Raw genomic sequence first — 21,584 nt, forward strand, 5'->3', positions numbered from 1 at the left:
ACCCTCTTAAGTGAAGAAATTTCTCCTCATCTCTGTTCTAAATGTATCCTGAGACTGTGACCCCTGGTTATGGATTCCCCATCCATCGGGAACATCCTCCCTGCATCTAGTCTGTCTAGTCCTGTTAGAATTTTATATATTCACAAGATTAAGGGAGTTTCATGCAGTGTTACAGAATCCTCATGACCTTTGTGAGCTGGAGTGTTTTGCTGTGTTGGGATTATACAGAGCTGATTTGTACCTGAGGAAGTAACGTTAGTCCATTAAACTTTCCAAATGCATTTTCAAACAAAGTATGGCGTGATCTGTATAATTTTAATTCGGCATCAGTCTGATTCTTTCAGTGTTCCAGTATTACAGACTGCAAATTCACTATTAGAGAGCCGTTAGACACAGAGTGTAAAAACCGTTTGATGTTACATTAAGAAAAACTGTTCACTATTCAATAAGTTTTCCGTCCCTCTATTAGCAAGTTCCCAGTTAGCCTCTAGTATGGAGTCACGCTGTAACTGGAATATGCGCAGAACACACGCCTGAAAAGGGGCAGTTTCTCACCATCAGTTTTCCCCCTCCATCCGTTTCGGATCTGCATTTTAGAAACTGCCGGGTGTAAATACAGGAGGCAGATTGACGACGTCCAGGCTCATCCATGCAGGACCTTACAGCTGTCAGAGAAGACTTCCATCCTAAATGTCGGCTTGGCTCAGTTGGTGGCACTCTCAGCTCTTGGGTTAGAACATTGTGGGTTCAAGCTTATTATGGACTTGAACACATAATCTAGGCTAGTGCACTACTGAGGGAGTGCTACGTTGCCTGAGGTACCGTCTTTCTTATGCGACACTAAACCAGGGCACTGTATACCTGCTCAGGTGGATGTAAAAGATCCCATGGCAATATTCAAAGAGCAGGGGAGTTCTCTTGATGAACTGGCCATGGCCACTAAAACAGATTAACTGGCCATTCATCTCACTTGCTGTTTGTGGGATCTTGGAGCGCACACATTGGCTGCCATGTTTCTTTACATAACAGTGAAAGCTCTTCAAAGGTAATTCATTGATTTTGAAGTGTTTTGGGATATCATGAGGGTGTGAAAGGGGCTATATAAATGCAAGTTTGTTCATTCTTTGTTGGTGTGGTTTGAAGTTGGCCCCAGAGATGAAAGGAGGATGTGCTGAACATAGTGTGCCATTTCAATTTGTATATTGTCTTCATTAGTAAGTATACTCTGGGACCTCCCAACTTTTCCCTCTGCAATGGATAAGTCATCCCGGAAATGGAAGTCTCCTCTTCCCTCAGTGGAAGAAGTGCAGTGAAACAGGGAGCCTTACCTTTGGGCAAGATCTGGCTAAGTAAGAAGTGCCTTTGGGTGATTTCTGTAACAAATATGGAGATGGGTCACACCAGCCATGATCTTATTAATGGCGAACAGGCTCGAAGGGCTAAATGGCTTATTCCTGTTCCTATGACCGTATGATGTGCCAGGCATCCATTTAAAGAAAGGATTTCAACCAGTCACTTTGATTCTACTTTGAGAAAAATAGTTCTGATCTCAGCTTTTCCTGTTGAACCTATTGCTCAAAACTCTGGCCACTATGTGGATCTGAACAGAGCCTTCATTATATTTGCATTATTATTGATAGATGTAGTACAATGTGAAGTTTATCATATTTACTTTTTAAAACAAACTTAAGCTAGGCAACTGTTTTGAATTGAGGTGCAGTAGAAATGGAAATAGAGAAGTGAAACCTTCAATGGGTTCTGTGTTTAACTGAACAGTCCTCCTCACTAACATCTGGGGACTTGTGCCAAAATTGGGAGAGCTGTCCCACAGACTAGTCAAGCAACAACCCGACATAGCCATACTCACAGAATCATACCTTTTAGCCAACGTCCCAGACTCTTCCATCACCATCCCTGGGTATGTCCTGTCCCACCAGCAGGACAGACCCACCAGAGATGGCGGTACAGTGATATACAGTCAGGAGGGAGTGGCCCTGGGAGTCCTCAACATTGACTCTGGACCCCATAAAATCTCATGGCATCAGGTCAAACATGGGCAAGGAAACCTCCTGCTGATTACCACCTACCGTCCTCCCTCAGCTGATGAATCAGACCTCCTCCATGTTGAACACCACTTGGAGGAAGCACTGAGGGTAGCAAGGGCACAGAATGTACTCTGGGTGAGGGACTTCAATGTCCATCACAAAGAGTGGCTCAGTAACACCACTATTGACCGAGCTGGCCGAGTCCTGAAGGACATAGCTGCCAGACTGGGCCTGCGGCAGGTGGTGAGAGAACCGACACGAGGGAAAAACTTACTTGACCTCGTCCTCACCAATCTACCTGTCACAAATGCATCTGTCCATGACAGTATTGGTAGGAGTGACCACCGCACAGTCCTTGAGGAGACGAAGTCCCGTCTTCGCACTGAGGACACCATCCAACGTGTTATGTGGCACTACCACCGTGCTAAATGGGATAGATTCAGAACAGATCTAGCAGCTCAAAACTGGGCATCCATGAGGCGCTGTGGGCCATCAGCAGCAGCAGAATTATATTCCAGCACAATCTGTAACCTCATGGCTCGGCATATTCCTCACTCTACCATTACCAACAAGCTAGGGGATCAACCCTGGTTCAATGAGGAGTGTAGAAGAGCATGCCAGGAGCAGCGGCAGGCGTACCTAAAAATGAGGTGCCAACCTGGTGAAGCTACGACTCAGGACTTACATGCATGCTAAACAGCGGAAGCAACATGCTATAGACAGAGCTAAGCGATTCCACAACCAACGGATCAGATCAAAGCTCTGCAGTCCTGCCACATCCAGTTGTGAATGGTGGCTCTGCAAACATCCCCATCCTCAATGATGGCGGAGTCCAGCACGTGAGTGCAAAAGACAAGTCTGAAGCGTTTGCAACCATCTTCAGCCAGAAGTGCCGAGTGGATGATCCATCTCGGCCTCCTCCCGATATCCCCACCATCACAGAAGCCAGTCTTCAGACAATTCAATTCACTCCACGTGATAGCAAGAAACGGCTGAGTGCACTGGATACAGCAAAGGCTATAGGCCCCGACAACATCCCGGCTGTAGTGCTGAAGACTTGTGCTCCAGAACTAGCTGCACCTCCAGCCAAGCTGTTCCAGTACAGATGCAACATTGGCATCCACCCGACAATGTTGAAAATTGCCCTGGTATGTCCTGCCCACAAAAAGCAGGTCAAATCCAATCCGGCCAATTAACGCCCCATCAGTCTACTCCCAATCATCAGCAAAGTGATGGAAGGTGTCGTTGACAGTGCTATCAAGCGGCACTTATTCACTAATAACCTGCTCACCGATGCTCAGTTTGGGTTCCGCCAGGACCACTCTGCTCCAGACCTCATTACAACCTTGGTCCAAACATGGACAAAAGAACTGAATTCCAGAGGTGAGGTGAGAGTGACTGCCCTTGACATCAAGGCAGCATTTGACTGAGTGTGGTACCAAGGAGCCCTAGTAAAATTGAAGTCAATGGGAATCGGGGAAAACTCTCCAGTGGCTGGAGTCGTACCTAGCACAGAGGAAAACGGTAGTGGTTGTTGGAGGCCAATCATCTCAGCCCCAGGACATTGCTGCAGGAGTTCCTCAGGGCAGTGTCCCAGGCCCAACCATCTTCAGCTGCTTCATCAATGACCTTCCCTCCATCATAAGGTCAGAAATGGAGATGTACGCTGATGATTGCATAGCGTTCAGTTCCATTCGCAACCCCTCAAATAATGAAGCAGTTCGAGCCCACATGCAGCAAGACCTGGACAACATCCAGGCTTGGGCTCATAAGTGCCAGGCAATGACCATCTCCAAAAAGAGAGAGTCTAACCACCTCCCCTTGACATTCAACGGCATTACCATCGCCGAATCCCCCACCATCAACATCCTGGGGGTCACCATTGACCAGAAACTTAACTGGACCAGCCATATAGATACTGTATCTATAAGAGCAGGTCAGAGGCTGGGTATTCTGTGGCGAGTGACTCACCTCCTGACTCCCCAAAGCCTTCCCACCATCTACAAGGCACAAGTCAGGAGTGTGATGGAATACTCTCCACTTGCTTGGATGAGTGCAGCTCCAACAACACTCAAGAAGCTCGACACCATCCAAGATAAAGCAGCCCGCTTGATTGGCACCCCATCCACCACCCTAAACATTCACTCCCTTCACCACCGGCGCACAGTGGCTGCAGTGTGTACCATCCACAGGATGCACTGCAGCAAGTCACAAGGCTTCTTCGACAGCTCCTCCCAAACCCGCGACCTCTACCACCTAGAAGGACAAGAGCAGCAGGCACATGGGAACAACACCACCTGCACGTTCCCCTCCAAGTCACACACCATCCCGACTTGGAAATATATCACCGTTCCTTCGTCGTCGCTGGGTCAAAATCCTGGAACTCCCTTCCTAACAGCACTGTAGGAGAACCTTCACCACACGGACTGCAGTGGGGTTCAAGAAGGCGGCTCACCACCACCTTCTCAAGGGCAATTAGGGATGGGCAATAAATGCCGGCCTCGCCAGCGACGCCCACATCCCATGAACGAATTTTTAAAAAACACAGGAAGCGTCCTGGAGTTCCCACATGGCACAGGTCGTGCGTTCCACGGGTCTGACCTGCCCTACCATGCCTTAATTTATTAGATTAACTTAAACCAAGCAAAAACAAATTAAGCCTTAAATACGGTTATTTTTGGTTTTGTTACTCTAGTTAAGTAGTTTAAGTTTTTAATTTTAATGAGCTACCAGTAGTTTTATGCTTCTAACTTTTAATTCAATTTTACCCAATTCCCTAACTCAGAGAAAAAAAAACTAATACTCACCAGCCAATCACCTACCTGCTGTCCTGTGACGACACTCCTTGTTTTTTCACCGATTGCCTCTCTGCTGGGATGAAGCCTGTAGCTCCACTCCAAGTGTAGGTAGGCCTTTGAGCCTGGGCCTTTAGTAGTGCTCCGAGTCCTGCGCTCTCTCCCAGGTCCGCTCCCACCTGTAGCTCCGCTCCTAATGCTCATTCCTGCTAGCTGTGTGCCATGCTCACTGTATCTCTGTATAACTCCTGTCCTTTCTCTTTGTCTCCCTCACATCCTCCCTCTTTGGCTCTCTATCTCTTGCTGTACATATCTCCCACTTGGGGAAACTGGGGGGCGAACATGAGGAGAGGGGTGCACACAAGAAATCCAGGGAGGAGACAGAGTAGGGAGAGGAGCGCGCACATGGGGAATCAGAGTCGCACCATGGAGAAGGAGCACACAGGAAAGAGAGGGAACAGTGTCGGGAGAGGAGCGCACACATGCAGAATCAGCAGAGTCACACCATGGAGATGGGGGTCACAGAGGAGAGTGCTGGAAATCAGAAAAGGGGGCGATACAAAAGGAAATTATTATATGCACAAAACTTGTATGGTGGAAAGAAAGGATCTTACATTTAAAAGGATAAATTACTTAATATTAAAGTGTTAGATAGCAACACACAGGATCTGAAATCACACAAAACATGGTGCACAGCATCTCTGCTCTCACTCGATAGAAAAACCGTCTCAAACTAATAAATCGCGATTTTTGGTTTCTGTTGACCGTGTTGCACAGTCTTTGTCTATGGTGAAACATCCTTAAGGCACAGGAACATGAGAATGTTGAGACTGGAAAGGGCCATTGCAGTCCATTTGGCCCATCCCAAAGCTCAAACTATACAAAGTGGACCTTTACCCTTCTGCTAAAAAAAATCTGTCCAGCTCACTCTTGAATTTTCTGACTGTTCATCTCTCTGGCCAATCTGTTCCATTCTTTACATAAAGCAATTAAATCTAAATTATCAGTTCACCTTCCCTCTTCTGAGTTTTAATCTGTGCCATCTGGTTGGATATAGGGTTGAGTTTAGCTGTACCCCTTTAGAATCCTGAAAATCTGTTAATCTCCTGTAAAATGCCTTTTCTCCAGTTTAAATACTCCCAGTTTCCTTGGCCTCTGCTCATAGCTCAGGTGCCTAATCCCTGGTATCGGTTTAGTTGCCCTGTACCGTACCCTCTCCAAAGCCAGGATGTCCTCAGTCTCGTACACTGCCCACAACAGTAGTGCAGTTGGCGCATAGAATCATAGAAGTTTACAACATGGAAACAGGCCCTTTGGCCCAACATGTCCATGTCGCCCAGTTTATACCACTAAGCTAGTCCCAATTGCCTGCACTTGGCCCATATCCCTCTATACCCATCTTACCCATGTAACTGCCCAAATGCTTTTTAAAAGACAAAATTGTACCCGCCTCTACTACTGCCAAAGCAATGTCAGAAGCTTTACGCACTGATAATGGAATCCTTATTCGGTGGTAGGAAATATAATGGAATCCTTACTCAAAGATGTAATAGAAAAGCATCTAGAAACCGAAAATATAATAAATAGTCAGTACATATTTCAAAAGGGAAGGTCATGCTTGACCAACCTTCTTGAATTCTTTGATAAAGCAGGGGAAAGGGTAGACTAGGGTAACGCAGTAGAAGTAATATATTCGGATTTTCAAAAGGCCTTTGATAAAGTAGTGCTTCGTAGACTCATGACTAAAGTCAGAGCATGTGGAGTCAGGGGACAGGCAGCAGAATGAATAGCAAGCTGGCTACAGAACAGAAAACAGAGAGTAGGGGTTAAAGGTAGCTACTCAGACTGGCAAAAAGTGGGAAGTGGTGTTCCACAGGGATCGGTGCTGGGACCACTGTTGTTTACCATTTACATCATCAATTTGGATTCGGAAGTACAATTTCAAAATTTGCAGACAGCACCAAATTAGGAGGTGTAGTTAATACCGAGGAGGACTGCGACAAAATACAGGAAGACATTGATAAACTTGCAGAGTGGGTGTGTAATTGGCAAATTAATTTCAATACAGATAAGTGTAAGGTGGTGCATTTTGGTAGGAAGAATAAGGGGGCCACATACTGCTTGGATAATAATCTAAATGGGGTAGAGGAGCAGACGGATCTGGGGGTACAGATTCACAAATTACTAAAAGTAGCGATGCAGTTTAATAAGGCCATTTTTAAAAAAGCAAACCAAGACTGGGGTTCATTTCTAGAGGGATAGAATCAAAAAGCAGAGAAGTTATGTCGAACTTGTGTAGAACCTTGGTTAGACCACACTTGGAGTACTTCTTCAATAGCACCTCCTAAACCTGCGACCTCTACCACCTAGAAGGTCAAGGGCAGCAGGCACGTGGGAACACCACCACCTGCACATTCCCCTCCAAGTCACACACCATCCTGACTTGGAAATATATCATCGTTCCTTCATCGTTGCTGGGTCAAAATCCTGGAACTCCCTACCTAACAGCACTGTGAGAGAACCTTCACCACACGGACTGCAGTGGTTCAAGAAGGTGGCTCACCACCACCTTCTCAAGGGCAATTAGGGATGGGCAATAAATGCCGGCCTCGCCAGCGACGCCCACATCCCATGAACAAATAAAAAGTAACAGTTCTGGTCATCTTTTTATAATAAAGATATAGAGGCACTGGTGCAAAAGGTGCAAAAAAGATTTACTAGGATGATAGAAACATAGAAAATAGGAATAAGAGTAGGCCATTTGGCCCTTCGAGCCTGCTCCGCCATTCAAAATGATCGTGGCTGATCGTCTAACTCAGTACCCTGTTCCCGCTTTTTCCCCATATCCCTTGATCCCTTTATCATTAAGAAATATATCTGTCTCCTTGACTGCCTTCAAGGCCTCCACTGCCTTCTGTGGTAACAGAACTGAGAGGTTATACCTATCAGGAAAGATTGAACAGGCTGGGGCTCTTTTCTCTAGAAAAGAGTAGACTGACGGGTGACCTGATTGAGATCTTTCAGATTATGAAAGAGTTTGATAGGGTAGACATAGAGAAGATGTTTCCATTTGTGGGTGAGACCAGAAGTAGGGTCCATAAATATAAGATAGTCATTAATAAATCCAATAGGGAATTCAGGAGAAAGTACTTTACCCAAAGAGTGGTTAGAATGTGGAACTCGCTACCACATGGAGTGGTTGAGGCGACCAGCATAGATGCATTTAAGGGGAAGCTAAATAAACACATGAGGGCGAAAGGAATAGAAGGATACGCTGATAGGGTGAGATAGGAGGCTCATGTGGAGCATAAACACCAGCCTGGACCACTTGGGCCGAATGGACTGTTTCTGTGCTGTACATTCTATGTAAGCTCACTATTATCCCCTGGGATTTTAGTTCAATCCCTCTGACTATACACTCCATGAACACATTTGTCTCAAAACTCTAATCTTCTAATTCATATGTATGAAAGTGCACTACCGCACTGACCCCCTGAGATGGTAAAAGCTGGCTCCATACAGTCATTCGGCCCATCGTGCCTGTGCTGGCTCTTTGAAAGAGCTGTCCAATTTAGTCCCAGCTTTTTCCCCATAACCCTGCAAATTAGTCCTCTTAAAGTGCATGTCCAGTTGCCTTTTGAAAGGTCCTATGGAATCTGATTCCACACCCTTTCAGGTAGTGAGTTCCAGATCTAAACAACCCTCTGTGTTTTAAAAAAAAAAAATTCTCCTCATTCCTCCTCTAGTTCTTTTGCCAATTATTTTAAATCTATGACCTCTGGTTACTGACCCACTTGCCAGAGGAAACAGTTTCTCCCTACTTGCTCTATGAAAACCCCTCATCATTTTGAATATCTCTATTAAATCTCTCCTCAACTTTCTCTGCCCGAAGGAGAACAATCCCAGCTTCTCCAATCTCTCCACATAACTGAAGTCCCTCATCCCTGGTATCATCCTACAAATTGAGCTCCCAATCTCAGTCGGGGTGGGGGGAGCGGAATCAGAAACTAGACTTCTCCAAGGCCAAGTCACCGAGTGCCAATCTCTCATTGCTGCTTGTGGTTCTGAGTTGTATTGAGAGAGGCCTGGGAGTAAATTAGCTTCCCTTGCCCTTGCCCTTAAGTCATTAAATGTGACTGCGCTGTGGAATTGTCTGTCACAGGATGTAATGAGGAGTAGAAGTCTCTGGCTGTAAACAGGGATGGAAGGGTTAACTAGCTTCACACAAGTCATCGATCAATGTGAAAATGCTTCATTTCCTTCAAAGACGCTTTTGAAGACCCCCATATATCCTTTTATATTCATTTTCAAACACTTATCCAATTCCCTTTTAAATGATATAGTTTCTGCCTCATTAACCACTGGCAGTCAATCATTCCCTGCGCCAATAACCAGCTGTGTAAAAACATGTCCTCTGACTTCTTGCTGATTGTCCAGTGTCTGTTTCGAGACTGTGCTCCCTCCTTATTGAGATACAAGGTACAGGGATTGATTGTGGGGACCAACAGCCCTGTCACTTTTTGATAGATCTCCACCCCAACTATCTCCTCAACATATCCCTCAATCCCTAATCTCTCCAGAAATGCATCTCATAAGCCCGTTTAGATTGTCTGCTTCAGGAACCTGGTAACCTATGCTGTCTCAATACTTAACATTTTCTCTCAACAATTCTTCTGTCCAATTTTTCCCCTCTCTCCTCTCCTGCAGTCAGTGACCGGGACAACCCCTAGGCTCAGCCCATGCTGGGGCTGTGAGTCTCCACCAGCGGTGGGGCACTACAGTTGACTTGTGGGTTGGGGTTGGGGGTGGGGGGAGATTACTGCGCCTCGTCACTGTTCAGCGACTACTGCTGAGAAGTACAGTTGTGGGCCGAGGATCAGGCTTAATAGTGATGTTCTCACGGTTGAATAGCCTGTCAACGCTATCTAGGCCATTGAAGAGCGCACCCTGGAAAAAGTCAGCACCTCCGCTGGGTTGCGGGGGAGACGGAGGTCTGGGGGGTGCAGTTTGCAGCCTGCACCTGTAGATGAGATACATTGAAGCTGCTCCTTTGACTTGTTCCTCTTTCCTTTTCCCTTCCCTCAGGTATTCGTTAAGCGGATCCAGCAAGAATTCAGCGCGGTGAGGATCTCGGCACCTCCAGGGGCTTCCCAAGTGCCCCGTGACCCAGCACCCTACAACACCCTTCCTGCTGCAGTTAGGAAAGCCCATGGCTGCCGATGCCAGTGCTTCATGGCCAAGGCGAGGAGACTCGATCACACTGTTGGATCAGAACTGAAAATGTTTTACTTTTAACACAGCCGCCATGAGGGGTGGCACCAAATAAGAGGGGTTGATATCTTTTTTTTGTTGTTTTAATTAGAAGTTATAATATTTTTACAATTTCTTTATATACAGAGAAGGTTATTTGATGGTGTATATCAAACTGTATTAGTAGAAATGTACTGTGTGAAAAAGAGACAGTATCTCTTTTGCTTGCCTATCTAGGTTCTGTTTCAGAATTCAAAGGTCAATTTTTTTTAATGGTTTTAAAAATAAATACACCGTTTAGAAGGGTGCAAGAACATGGATTATATGCATTCAGGATAGAGGGTCCTAAACAGTGGGTAACCTTTCCCTGAGCTACTCCTTTAAGATGTGACTACATTCTGCTGCTAGTTAAAATGAAGCGATTAGATGGAAGTGAACTGTCCAGAGTGGCTATCCAGACTTTAGATCAGTCAGGTCACCCTCATTTGAAGAATTCCTCACTCCCGGGGCAGTCTGAGAGCAGAGTCAATCCGTCGCTTGACTCAAGCCTGTGTCTTTCAGTCACTCCAACCCCGCTGGCCCCATCGAGGGAGGTTTCTCATATATTGCAGCAACCTGCCAGATGGAGGCCTGCACTGAAGCGAGGCTTGCTTGACTTGCGTCCCCTGTTAGCAGATTGCAGAAGGAGATTCAGGTCACCCATTGAAAAGACTAGCTCAGAGCGACCGGAGGGGCAGATTTGTACGGTGCGAGATCCAGAAAGGAGTGAAAAATCTTATTTTTAAAAAAACACTTAAATGTGAAGCTCTGTCAGTGACAAGAATGTTGCTCCTGGGTACATAGTAATCCAATACAATGTAAACCAGTACTGTAGCTCCCCCTACCTGCCCAAAGCCACCAATTACAGCAACATGACCCTGCATCTTAAGACTCCAATTTACTGAGACCTGCAGAAGCGATTCTGTCTCTTTTTTTTAAAAAAAAAACAGTTCCACAATGCTGAAAGGGTACAGTTTATACTCGTGTCGAATGGAGCAAAGTCACACCCGTCCAGGATTATGCCGAGGCTCTCTGTCTCTTCGTCTTCCTGCACTCTGTTCAGTGGAGGAGATAAAGGTATTGCCTCCTGACCAGGAATCTGAATTCCTTCAGGAGCTCTGACCTGGAGCATTGCTCAAAACAAAAAGCAAATCGACCAGAATGTTACTCAGATTGGATTGTGGAGAAATTTAAAATTGGGTGCCTGAAATCCAAGACTGGTAGAATCTGGCACTGCCTCACTCTCAGCCCTTCATTTCCAAAAAGTTGGCAGTGGCAGTGATCTGTGGACAGCTGGAGGAGAATGTGTATCTCAAATCTGTCCTTAAACAGTCAGAGGTAGATTCCTCCACATCTTTCCAACCCCGCGCCCCCACTCCGGTTTGCACCGTCAGTACTCCAGAGAAGAGGAATTTGTAGGCGTGTTGAAGAAGCATTACTATTACCCGTTGTACGGTGAGTTGCTGTCTTGCTGATGGAGCTCCATGTTCCAGGAGATCTTGGGAACTGTGTTCAGTCTTTCAACTGAACCACTGTTGGCCAATGTCATTAATGGCATCGACATGGACTTTCCTACTAAACAACCTGGCGGAAGCCCTGAGGTTAGCAGGATATGTTGACGAAAATGAGCTTTGAGATCTGGTGATGTAATTTTTATCCATCTGGTTTCAAAGGAAGTTTCTTTACCTCACTTCCTATAGCAGATTGCCATAATAGCTGGTGTCCCACCTTAATCTGTATTTTTTTTTGTTTCTCGTAAGTACACGAATGTTTCATTGTGCAAGTAGGAAACCGTTCCGTTTAGATTCTGTTGTGAAACTTGGGATCACCGTTAATTCTGAATGGATCCTGGATATGGCCTTAGATGGCAGGGCAAGTTAGACGGTTTGTTTTGCTTTTACACCTTGCGTAATGAAGAGAAACTAAATGACTCTTAATGCCACCGTGAAATATGGCCAGCCGTATTGTTCTGCTCGTACAATGAAAGCATTGGACCCACGCCTGATACGAATGCTATGATATAATTAGGAGGAGACAGCGAAGGGGCAAAGTGGAACAAGTGACGGTCGCATTAGGCCTGCTTATGTAGCAGATTATTGGGGGTGGGGGAACGGGTGTAGGATCTCAACAACCCTTCCACAGATGATAACATTTTTAGAAAGAAAAGACTTTGAACAGTATTATCCAAGAGTGGACAGAGTTAGTATTAAGGCCTGGGGAGTAACCAGGAAACTGCAGCTGTAATGTAAAGGGAAAGGAAACATGCACGTCAGTTTTTAAAGGTGCCGTTGGTAACATCCAGGCAAAGAACTGGCCAGCATCAAAACTTGAGGGGGGTAGCATTTCCGCGGGGGATCTCCCGCTGTGACTTTGGCGGCATCTCCAGCGAGAAGGCCATTAGGACCATTTACTTAATTTCTCCAGGTTTTACGTCAATGTTACAGCTTGAGATCTGGAGAAACACACCCCACCCCACCCCGCCCTGCGTAAACTCTACCCCCAACGCGTTTTTAGATTTTGGTTTGCTATTGCCTACACAAAAAGTGATTTTAAAAAAATCATTTCCTGACTTCACATTTCATAGAGAGCCTCTTCCTTTTGGGACTCCAGGGGATGACGCCCAGCTGCCTGCAGTTCCAAACGCCAGGTGCCTGTGCCTCATTGAGAGACAAAAGCAAGTCATCAGTGAGTTGATGCTATGTGCCCTTTCACTGTATCCCGAATTGTACTTGGGGTAGACCTGCCATTTGAATGGATGAAGGAGTGAACATAACGAACTCTAGTTTTTAAACTCCACCGCCATGTCAACGAAACTCGGGATTGTGTTCCTATATGTCCAGTGTTTGTATACTGCGTGTATTAACAGTGTACAAGTGCACACCTGGTCCACGCAACCCACTTATTACCTATCTTAAAGTCCAGTTTAGGTTTGGTTGTAGTTATTTATGGTGAAGGAGGGTATCCGTGCTCTTGGAGCTGCGGATCGCGTTTTATATACTGTGTAATGGAGAAGAATAAAATATGAGAATGGGCCACCTGCAGTCTCTGGCTTTATTTACAGCAACATCTTCACGGTGGGTCTGGTTTCTGCCTTGCTCATTTGAGAAAGAAAATTGGGCTTGGATTTATATAGACAAATGACCAGTTAATTTGCTTTTGGTGATGAGGAATGTTGGCCAATGCACCAACAAAGAGGTGCTCCCTGCTCCTCTTCCTGTAGTTCAGCCGACAGTCATAAAACAGACAGGCTTGGTTTAACAGCTCAGCCAAAGGGCAGTACCTGAACAATCCAGGATGTCCTCACTGCTGCACTGACGTATCGGCCTAGATCTTGCCCTGCAGTGAGGCTTGAGCCTTTTGACTCAGAGGAGAGTGCTGTCAACTGAGCCAAGCTAGCCTCGTTACACAAGATTTTTTTTGGATCAGAGAAAGGCCTTTTGGCTTATTTAGCCAGTCGCTGTCTGATAGATCTCAGCTCCCTGGTATTTGAAACTTTTGCTATAGTGAATATAAGTAGTGGATAAGCTAGGGGTTATCTTTCCCTTCCAGTTTGATTCTGGAATAGTGAGCAGTTATTGGCAGTTATTTGACTGAGTGTGGCACCAAGGATCCCTAGTAAAATCAAAATCAATAGGAATCAGGGGGGAAAACTCTCCAGTAGCTGGAGTCATACCGAGCACAAAGGAAGATGGTAGTGGTTGTTGGAGGCCAATTATCTCAGCCCCAGGACATTGCTGCAGGAGTTCCTCAGGGCAGTATCCTAGGTTACCATCTTCAGCTGCTTTTTTTTTTATTCGTTCATGGGATGTGGGAGTCACTGGCGAGGCCAGCATTTATTGCCCATCCCTAATTGCCCTTGAGAAGGTGGTGGTGAGCCGCCTTCTTGAACCGCTGCAGTCCGTGTGGTGATGATTCTCCCACAGTGCTGTTAGGAAGGGAGTTGCCGTTGTCGTGTCCGGTGCCTCGTGGTCCGGTTTTATTCTTATGACATTTCATAGCGAGATTTTACAACTGAGTGGCTTGCTAGGCCATTTCAGAGGGCAACTAAGAATCAACCACATTGCTGTGGGTCTGGAGTCACATATAGGCCAGGCCGGGTAAGGACGGCAGGTTTCCTTCCCTAAAGGACATTAGTGAACCAGATGGGCTTCCTCAATGACCTTCCCTCCATCATAAGGTCAGAAATGGGGCTGTTCACTGATGATTGCACAGTGTTCAGTTCCATTAGCAACCTCTCGGATAATGAAGCAATCCATGCCCGCACGCAGCGAGTTATGATCTGGAATGCACTGCCTGAAAAGGTGGTAGAAACAGATTCAATAGCAACTTTCAAAAGGAATTGGATAGCTCTTTCAAAGAGCCAGCACGGACACAATGGGCCGAATGGCCGCCTGCATTGTATCATTCTGTGATTCTATGATAGACAGTGTGGGCGTTAGCACCACTGGGAAGCCTGATAGTATCCCCATCAGTCACATATGCATACTTTGCAGTGGGGCTCATGAATAGCCATTAGGAGGCACCTGGGTGAATGCCCCTGCCCCTGCCCTGGCCAGGGAAGCTGAGGCCACATTTGGACCCCCACCCATGTGCTGGCTGAAATCAGACAGCTCAGCAGAGAGCAGGATTTGAACTTCTGATCTGAATGCCTTAACTACAGGCTGCCTTTTCCAACTGAGCCCTGAGAGTTACAAAACAGGGAAGATTTTAGCTTTTTTTCCCCACTTTGTGTCTTGTTCACTCCAAGAGTTTTGTTTAATCTTTCAAAAAGGGGCAGTATGTGCAGTATAAGGTACTACTGCTGGATGGCGCTGTTATATAGGGCCAGTGGCAGAAAGTGTGTGTAGTACAGTGGAACATAGGAACAGGAGGAGGCCATTCAGCCTCTCGAGCCTGTTCCGCCATTCAATTAGATCATGGCCGATCTGTGCCATTACTCAATCTACCCGCCTTGGTTCCATAACCCTTAATACCCTTGCCTAACAAAAATCTATCATTCAGTTTTGAAATTTTCAATTGACCCCCAGCCTGAACAGCTTTTTGGGGGGGGAAGAGAGTTCCAGATTTCTACTACCCTTTGTGTGAAGAAGTGCTTCCTGACATCACCCCTGAACGGCCTAGCTCTAATTTTAACATTATGTCCCATTGTTCTGGACTCTCCCACCATCTACCCTACCATCTTCTTTGCTCATCTTAAACATCTCAATTAGATCATCCCTTAATCATCTAATCTCAAGGGAATACAAGCCTAGTCTATGCAACCTGTCCTCATAATTTAACTCTTTTAGTCCCGGTATCATTCTGGTGAATCTGCACTGCACTCCCTCCAAGACCAATATATCCATCCTGAGATGCGGTTCAAGAACATACTGTTCCAGCAAGCAGTGGTACTGCTGCTCGATGGTGCTGTTATGTAGGACCAGTGCCAGAAAGAACAAAAGGGAAGGTCTGTGATAGGGTGGAGGGCAGGAGTGATTAAATGACAAAAGGGATGATGGTGCAAGGCAAAGGGGGTGATAATGGGACAGGTTAAGAAACAAAAGATGGGTCTAGAGGAGCTATGAATGGCAACAGCAGAGCCATTACCAGCACTTGCTGTCCAAAAAAAAATGGGAGCAGTGGTTATGATCTGAAGTTATTGAAATCAATGTTGAGTCTGGAAGGCTGTAAAGTGCCTAAACGAAAGATGAGGTTCAGTTCCATGAGCTTACCATTTAGGGGGGATTCTGACATAGAGGCGTTCAGTCATAACCCCACAGATGGTAGCTTCACACCATTGGCTCCTCAGCCAAGCACATACACCAAATGTTTGAACCTGCGGTTCCTCTCGTACTGAGCAGGATTACTATTGCAACAACACATCATTGGAACAGTGTAAGAGGCCGGGGATGGAGAGGTCAGAGCGGGAGCAGGACAGGGAATTAAAATGGCAAGCGACCGGCAGGTCAGGGTCACACTTGCAGACAGAGCGGGGGTGTTCAGCAAAGCGATCACCCAATCTGAGTTTGGTCTCATCAGTGTAGAGGAGACCGCATTACAGTTTACTAAATTGAAAGAAGTACAAGTAAATCGCTGTTTCACCTGGAAGGAGTGTTTGGGGCCCTGGACGGTGGGAAGGGGAGAGGTGAAAGGGCAGGTGTTGCATCTCCTGCGCTCGCACAGGAAGGTGCCGTGGGGAGGAGAGCGGGTGTTGGGGTGATGGAAGGGTGGACCAGGATGTCGAGGAGGGAGCAGTCTCTTCGGAACGTTGAAAGGGGAGTGGGGGGGGGGGGGGAAAAGATGTGTTTGGTGGTGGGATCGAGCTGGAGTTGGCGGAAATGGCGGAGGACGATATGTTGAAAATGGAGGCTGGTGGGGTGGAAGATGAGGACAAGGGGGACCCTATCATGGTTCTGGAAGGGAAAAGGGTGAGGGCAGAATTGCAGGAAATAGGACACGTTCGAGAGCCTTGTCAACTACAGTGGAGGGGAATCCTCGGTTGATGAAAAAGGAAGACATATCGGAAGCACTGGTGTGGAAGGTGATATCGTCAGAACAGATGTAACGGAGACAGAGAAACTGGGAGAAGGGAATAGAATCCTTACAGGAAGCGGGGTGAGGGGAAGTGTAATCAAGGTAGCTGTGAGAGTCAGTGGGCTTATAATAGATATTGGTTGACAGCCTATCCCTAGAAATGGAGATAGAGAAGTCGTGGAAGGGAAGAGTCGGCCATATACCATGTAAAGGCGAGAGAAGGGTGAAAATTGAAAGCAAAGTTGATGAAATTTTCCAGTTTGGGGAGAGAGCAGGAAGTAGGTGCAGAACAGTGGTACTGCTGCTAGATGGTGCTGTTATATAGGACCAGTGCCAGAAAGTGTGTGCAGTATGGGGTACTGCTACCAGAAACAATCACTTCCATCTAAGCTGCCTGAGATGACTAATGAAGATCAGATGGCAAGACTAGGTCTCTGACACTGAAGTTCTTAAAAAAGCTGATATGCGATGCATTGATGCTCTGATCATGAAGGCTACGATAGTCCATTCATGTGGTGCAATATCTGGTTAATGGATCCCGAAGATTTTTTATGGCACATTGACAAATAGGAAGTGATTTTGGGGTGGTCAGCAAAAGAGAAACATAGAAAATAGGAGCAAGAGTAGGCCATTCGGCCCTTCGGGCCTGCTCCGCCATTCAAAATGATCATGGCTGATCGTCTAACTCAGTACCCTGTTCCCGCTTTTTCCCCATATCCCTTTAGCATTAAGAAATATATCTATCTCCTTGAATATATTTAATGACTTGGCCTCCATTACCTTCTGTGGTAGAGAATTCCACAGGTTCACCACCCTCTGAGTGAAGAAATTTCTCCTCATCTCGGTTCTAAATGGCATACCCCGTATCCTGAGACTGTGACCCCTGGTTCGTGACTCCCCAGCCATCGGGAACATCCTCCCTGCATCTAGTTTGTCTAGTCCTGTTAGAATTTTATATGTTTCGATGAGATCACCTCTCATTCTACCAAAACTCTAGTGAATATAGGCCTGGTCGACCCAATCTCTCTTCATACATCAGTCCTGCCATCCCAGGAATCAGTCTGGTAAACCTTCATTGCACTCCCTCCATGGCAAGGACATCCATCCTCAGATAAGGAGACCAAAACTGCACACAATACTCCAGATGTGGTCTCACCAAGGCCCTGTATAACTGCAGTAAGACATCCCGGCTCCTGTACTCAAATCCTCTTGCAATGAAGGCTAACATACCATTCGCCTTCCTAACTGCTTGCTGCACCTGAATGCTCGCTTTCAGCGACTGGTGTACGAGGACACCCAGGTCTCGTTGCACCTCCCCTTTTCCCAATCTATCACTATTCAGCTAATAAGCTGCCTTTCTGTGTTTACAACCAAAGTGGATAACCTCACATTTATCCATGTTATACTGCATCTGCCATGTTCTTGCCCACTCACCCAACTTGTCTAAATCACATTGGAGCCTCTTTGCATCCTCCTCACAGCTCACATTCCACCCCAGCTTTGTGTCATCTGCAAACTCGGAAATGTTACATTTGGTTCCCTCATCCAAAATCATTGATATATATTGTGAATAGCTGGGGCCTAAGTACTGATCCCTGCGATACCCCACTAGTCACTGCCTGCCACCCAGATAAAGACCCGTTTATTCCTGCTCTCTGTTTCCTGTCTGTCAACCAATTCTCAATCCATGCCAGTATATTCCCCCCAAGCCCATGTGCTTTAATTTTGCACACTAACCTTTTGCGTGGGACCTTCTGAAAATCCAAGTACACCACATCCACTGGTTCTCCCCTATCTATTCTACTAGTTACATCCTCAAAAAACTCCAGTAGATTTGTTAAGCATGATTTCCCTTTCATAAACCCATGCTGACTTTGTCCAATCCCGTTAATGCCTTCCAAGTGTTCTGTTATCACATCTTTTATAATAGACTCTAGCATTTTCCCCACTACTGATGTTAGGCTAACTGGTCTGTAATTCCCTGTTTTTTCTCTCCTTCCTTTTTTAAATAGTGGGGATACATTTCTGACTGTAAGGGACCTACATTTGTCTTCACTAATCTTTTTCTCTTGACATATTTATAGAAGCTTTTACAGTCAGTTTTTATATTCCCTGCTAGTTTACTCTCATACTCTATTTTTCCCCTTTTAATCAATCTCTTTGTCCTCCTTTGCTGAATTCTGAACTGCTCCCAATCCTCAGGCTTGCTGCTTTTTCTGGCAATTTTATATGTCTCCTCTTTAGATCTAATACTATCCCTAATTTCTTTTGTAAGCCATGGTTGAGCCACCTTTCCTGTTTTATTTTTGTGCCAGACAGGAATGAATAATTGTTGTAATTCCTGCACACGTTCTTTAAATATTAGCCATTGCCTATCCACCGTCATCCCTTTTAGTACAGTTCCCCAATCTATCATAGCCAACTTGTACCTCATACTTTCGTAATTTCCTTTATTTAGATTCAGGACCCTAGTTTTGGATTCAACTACTTCACTCTCCATCTTAATGAGGAATTCTATCATGTTATGGTCGCTCTTCCCTAAGGGACCCCGCACAACAAGATTGTTAATTAATCCTTTCTCATTGCACAATACCCAGTCTAGGGTCGCCTGTTCTCTAGTTGGTTCCTCAACATATTGGTCTAGAAAACCATCATCATGTACACACTCCAGGAATTCCTCCCCCACAGTATTATTGCTAATTTGGTTTGACCAATCTATATGTAAATTAAAGTCACCCATGATTATAGTTGTACCCTTCTTGCATGTGTCTCTAATTTCCTGTTTAATGCCCTCCCCTACATCTCCACTACTGTTTGGGGGCCTATAGACAACCCCCACCAACGTTTTCTGCCCCTTGGTGTTTCTTAGCTCCACCCATACAGATTCCACATCTTGATTTTCCGAGCCAATATCCTTCCTCACTACTGAATTGATTTCCTCCTTTCCCTTTTTGCCTGTCCTTCCTAAATATTGAATACCCCTGGATGTTCAGTTCCCATCCTTAGTCACCCTGCAGCCATGTCTCCGTAATCGCAACTATATCATAACCGTTAATATCTATCTGCGTTGTTAATTCATCCAGCTTATTGCGAATACTCTGCACATTAAGACACAATGCCTTTAGATTTGTCTTTTTAAGATTGCTAGTCACCATTGACCAGAAACTTAACTGGACCAGCCATATAAATATTGTGGCTACGAGAGCAGGTCAGAGGCTGGGTATTCTGCGGCGAGTGACTCACCTCCTGACTCCCGAAAGCCTTTCCACCATCTACAAGGCACAAGTCAGGAGGGTGATGGAATACTCTCCACTTGCTTGGATGAGTGCAGCTCCAACAACACTCAAGAAGCTCGACACCATCCAGGACAAAGCAGCCCGCTTGATTGGCACCCCATCCACCACCCTAAACATTCACTCCCTTCACCACCGGCGCACTGTGGCTGCAGTGTGTACCATCCACAGGATGCACTGCAGCAAGTCGCCAAGGCTTCTTCGACAGCTCCTCCCAAACCCGCGACCTCTACCACCTAGAAGGACAAGAGCAGCAGGCACATGGGAACAACACCACTTGCACGTTCCCCTCCAAGTCACACACCATCCTGACTTGGAAATATATCGCCGTTCCTTCATAGTCGCTGGGTCAAAATCCTGGAACTCCCTTCCTAACAGCACTGTGGGAGAACCGTCACCACACGGACTGCAGCGGTTCAAGAAGGCGGCTCACCACCACCCTCTCAAGGGCAATTAGGGATGGGCAATAAATGCCAGCCTCGCCAGCAACGCCCACATCCCATGAACGAATAAAAAAAAATTTTGCACTATGGCCCTATTTGTTTTTTGTCCTTGTTTTCTCTGCCTTCCTCTATTGCTTCTTCCCTTTCTGTCTTTTCTTTCTATCCTTGTTTCCCCCTCTTCTGTCTCCCTGCTCAGGTTCCCATCCCCCTGCCATTCTAGTTTAAACCTTCCCCAACAGCACTAGCAAACACCCCCACGAGGACATCGGTCCCAGTCCTGCTCGGGTGTAACCCATCCCGCTTTTACAGGTCCCACCTTCCCAAGAACCGGTCCCAATGTCCCAGGAATCTAAATCCCTCCCTCCTACACCATCCCTGCAGCCACGCATTCATCCGGTCTATTCTCCTGTTCCTATACTCACTAGCACGTGGCATTGGTAGCAATCCTGAGATCCTTTGGAGGTCCTGCTTTTTAATTTATCTCCTAACTCCTTAAATTCACCTTGCAGGACCTCATCCCTTTTTTTACTATGTCGCTGGTACCGATATGGACCACGACTACTGGCTGTTCACCCTCCCCCCGCCCCCCCTCCAGAATGCCCTGCAGCCGCTCCGTGACATCCTTGACCCTAGCACCAGAGAGGCAACATACCATCCTGGAGTCACGCTTGCGGCCGCAGAAACGCCTATCTGTTCCCCTTACAATTGAATCCCCTATCACTATAGCCCTGCCACTCTTCTTCCTCCCCTCCTGTGCAGCAGAGCCACCCGTGGTGCCACAAACTTGGCTCTTGCTGCTTTCCCCTGATAAGCCATCTCCCCCAACAGTATCCAAAGCGATATATCTGTTTGAGAGGGAGATGGCCCCAGGAGACTCCTGCTCTACCTGCCTAGTCCTTTTACTCTGCCTGGCGGTCACCCATTTCCTTTCTGCCTGCGTAGTCTTTACCTGCGGTGTGACCACCTCACTGAACGTGCTATCCACAATAATCTCAGCATCGCGGATGCTCCACAGTGAATCCACCCGCAGCTCCAGCTCCGAAATGCGGTTAGCCAGTAGCTGCAGCTGGACACACTTCCTGCACACATGGTCGCCAGGGACACCTGTAGTGTCCATGACTTCCCACATAGTGCAGGAGGAGCATATCACGGGTGCCAGCTCTGCAACCATGACTTGCCTTAGATTTACACTGCGCTCACCTCTCG

General features: G+C 46.4%; 1 protein-coding gene across 1 annotated transcript in view; it reads left to right on the top strand.

Moving 5' to 3' along the window:
- The window catches only part of stk25b (serine/threonine kinase 25b), a 69,126-nt gene extending 55,964 nt beyond the window's left edge, over positions 1-13,162 (top strand). The window contains exon 11 of the mRNA XM_067995597.1: positions 9,926-13,162. Coding sequence (XP_067851698.1) covers positions 9,926-9,965 — 40 coding nt within the window. The 3' untranslated portion in view covers positions 9,966-13,162. The remainder of the gene's footprint in view (positions 1-9,925) is intronic.
- The last annotated feature ends 8,422 nt before the right edge of the window (positions 13,163-21,584 follow it).

Source organism: Heptranchias perlo, chromosome 13 (genome assembly GCF_035084215.1).
Source record: "Heptranchias perlo isolate sHepPer1 chromosome 13, sHepPer1.hap1, whole genome shotgun sequence".
NCBI lineage: Eukaryota > Metazoa > Chordata > Chondrichthyes > Hexanchiformes > Hexanchidae > Heptranchias > Heptranchias perlo.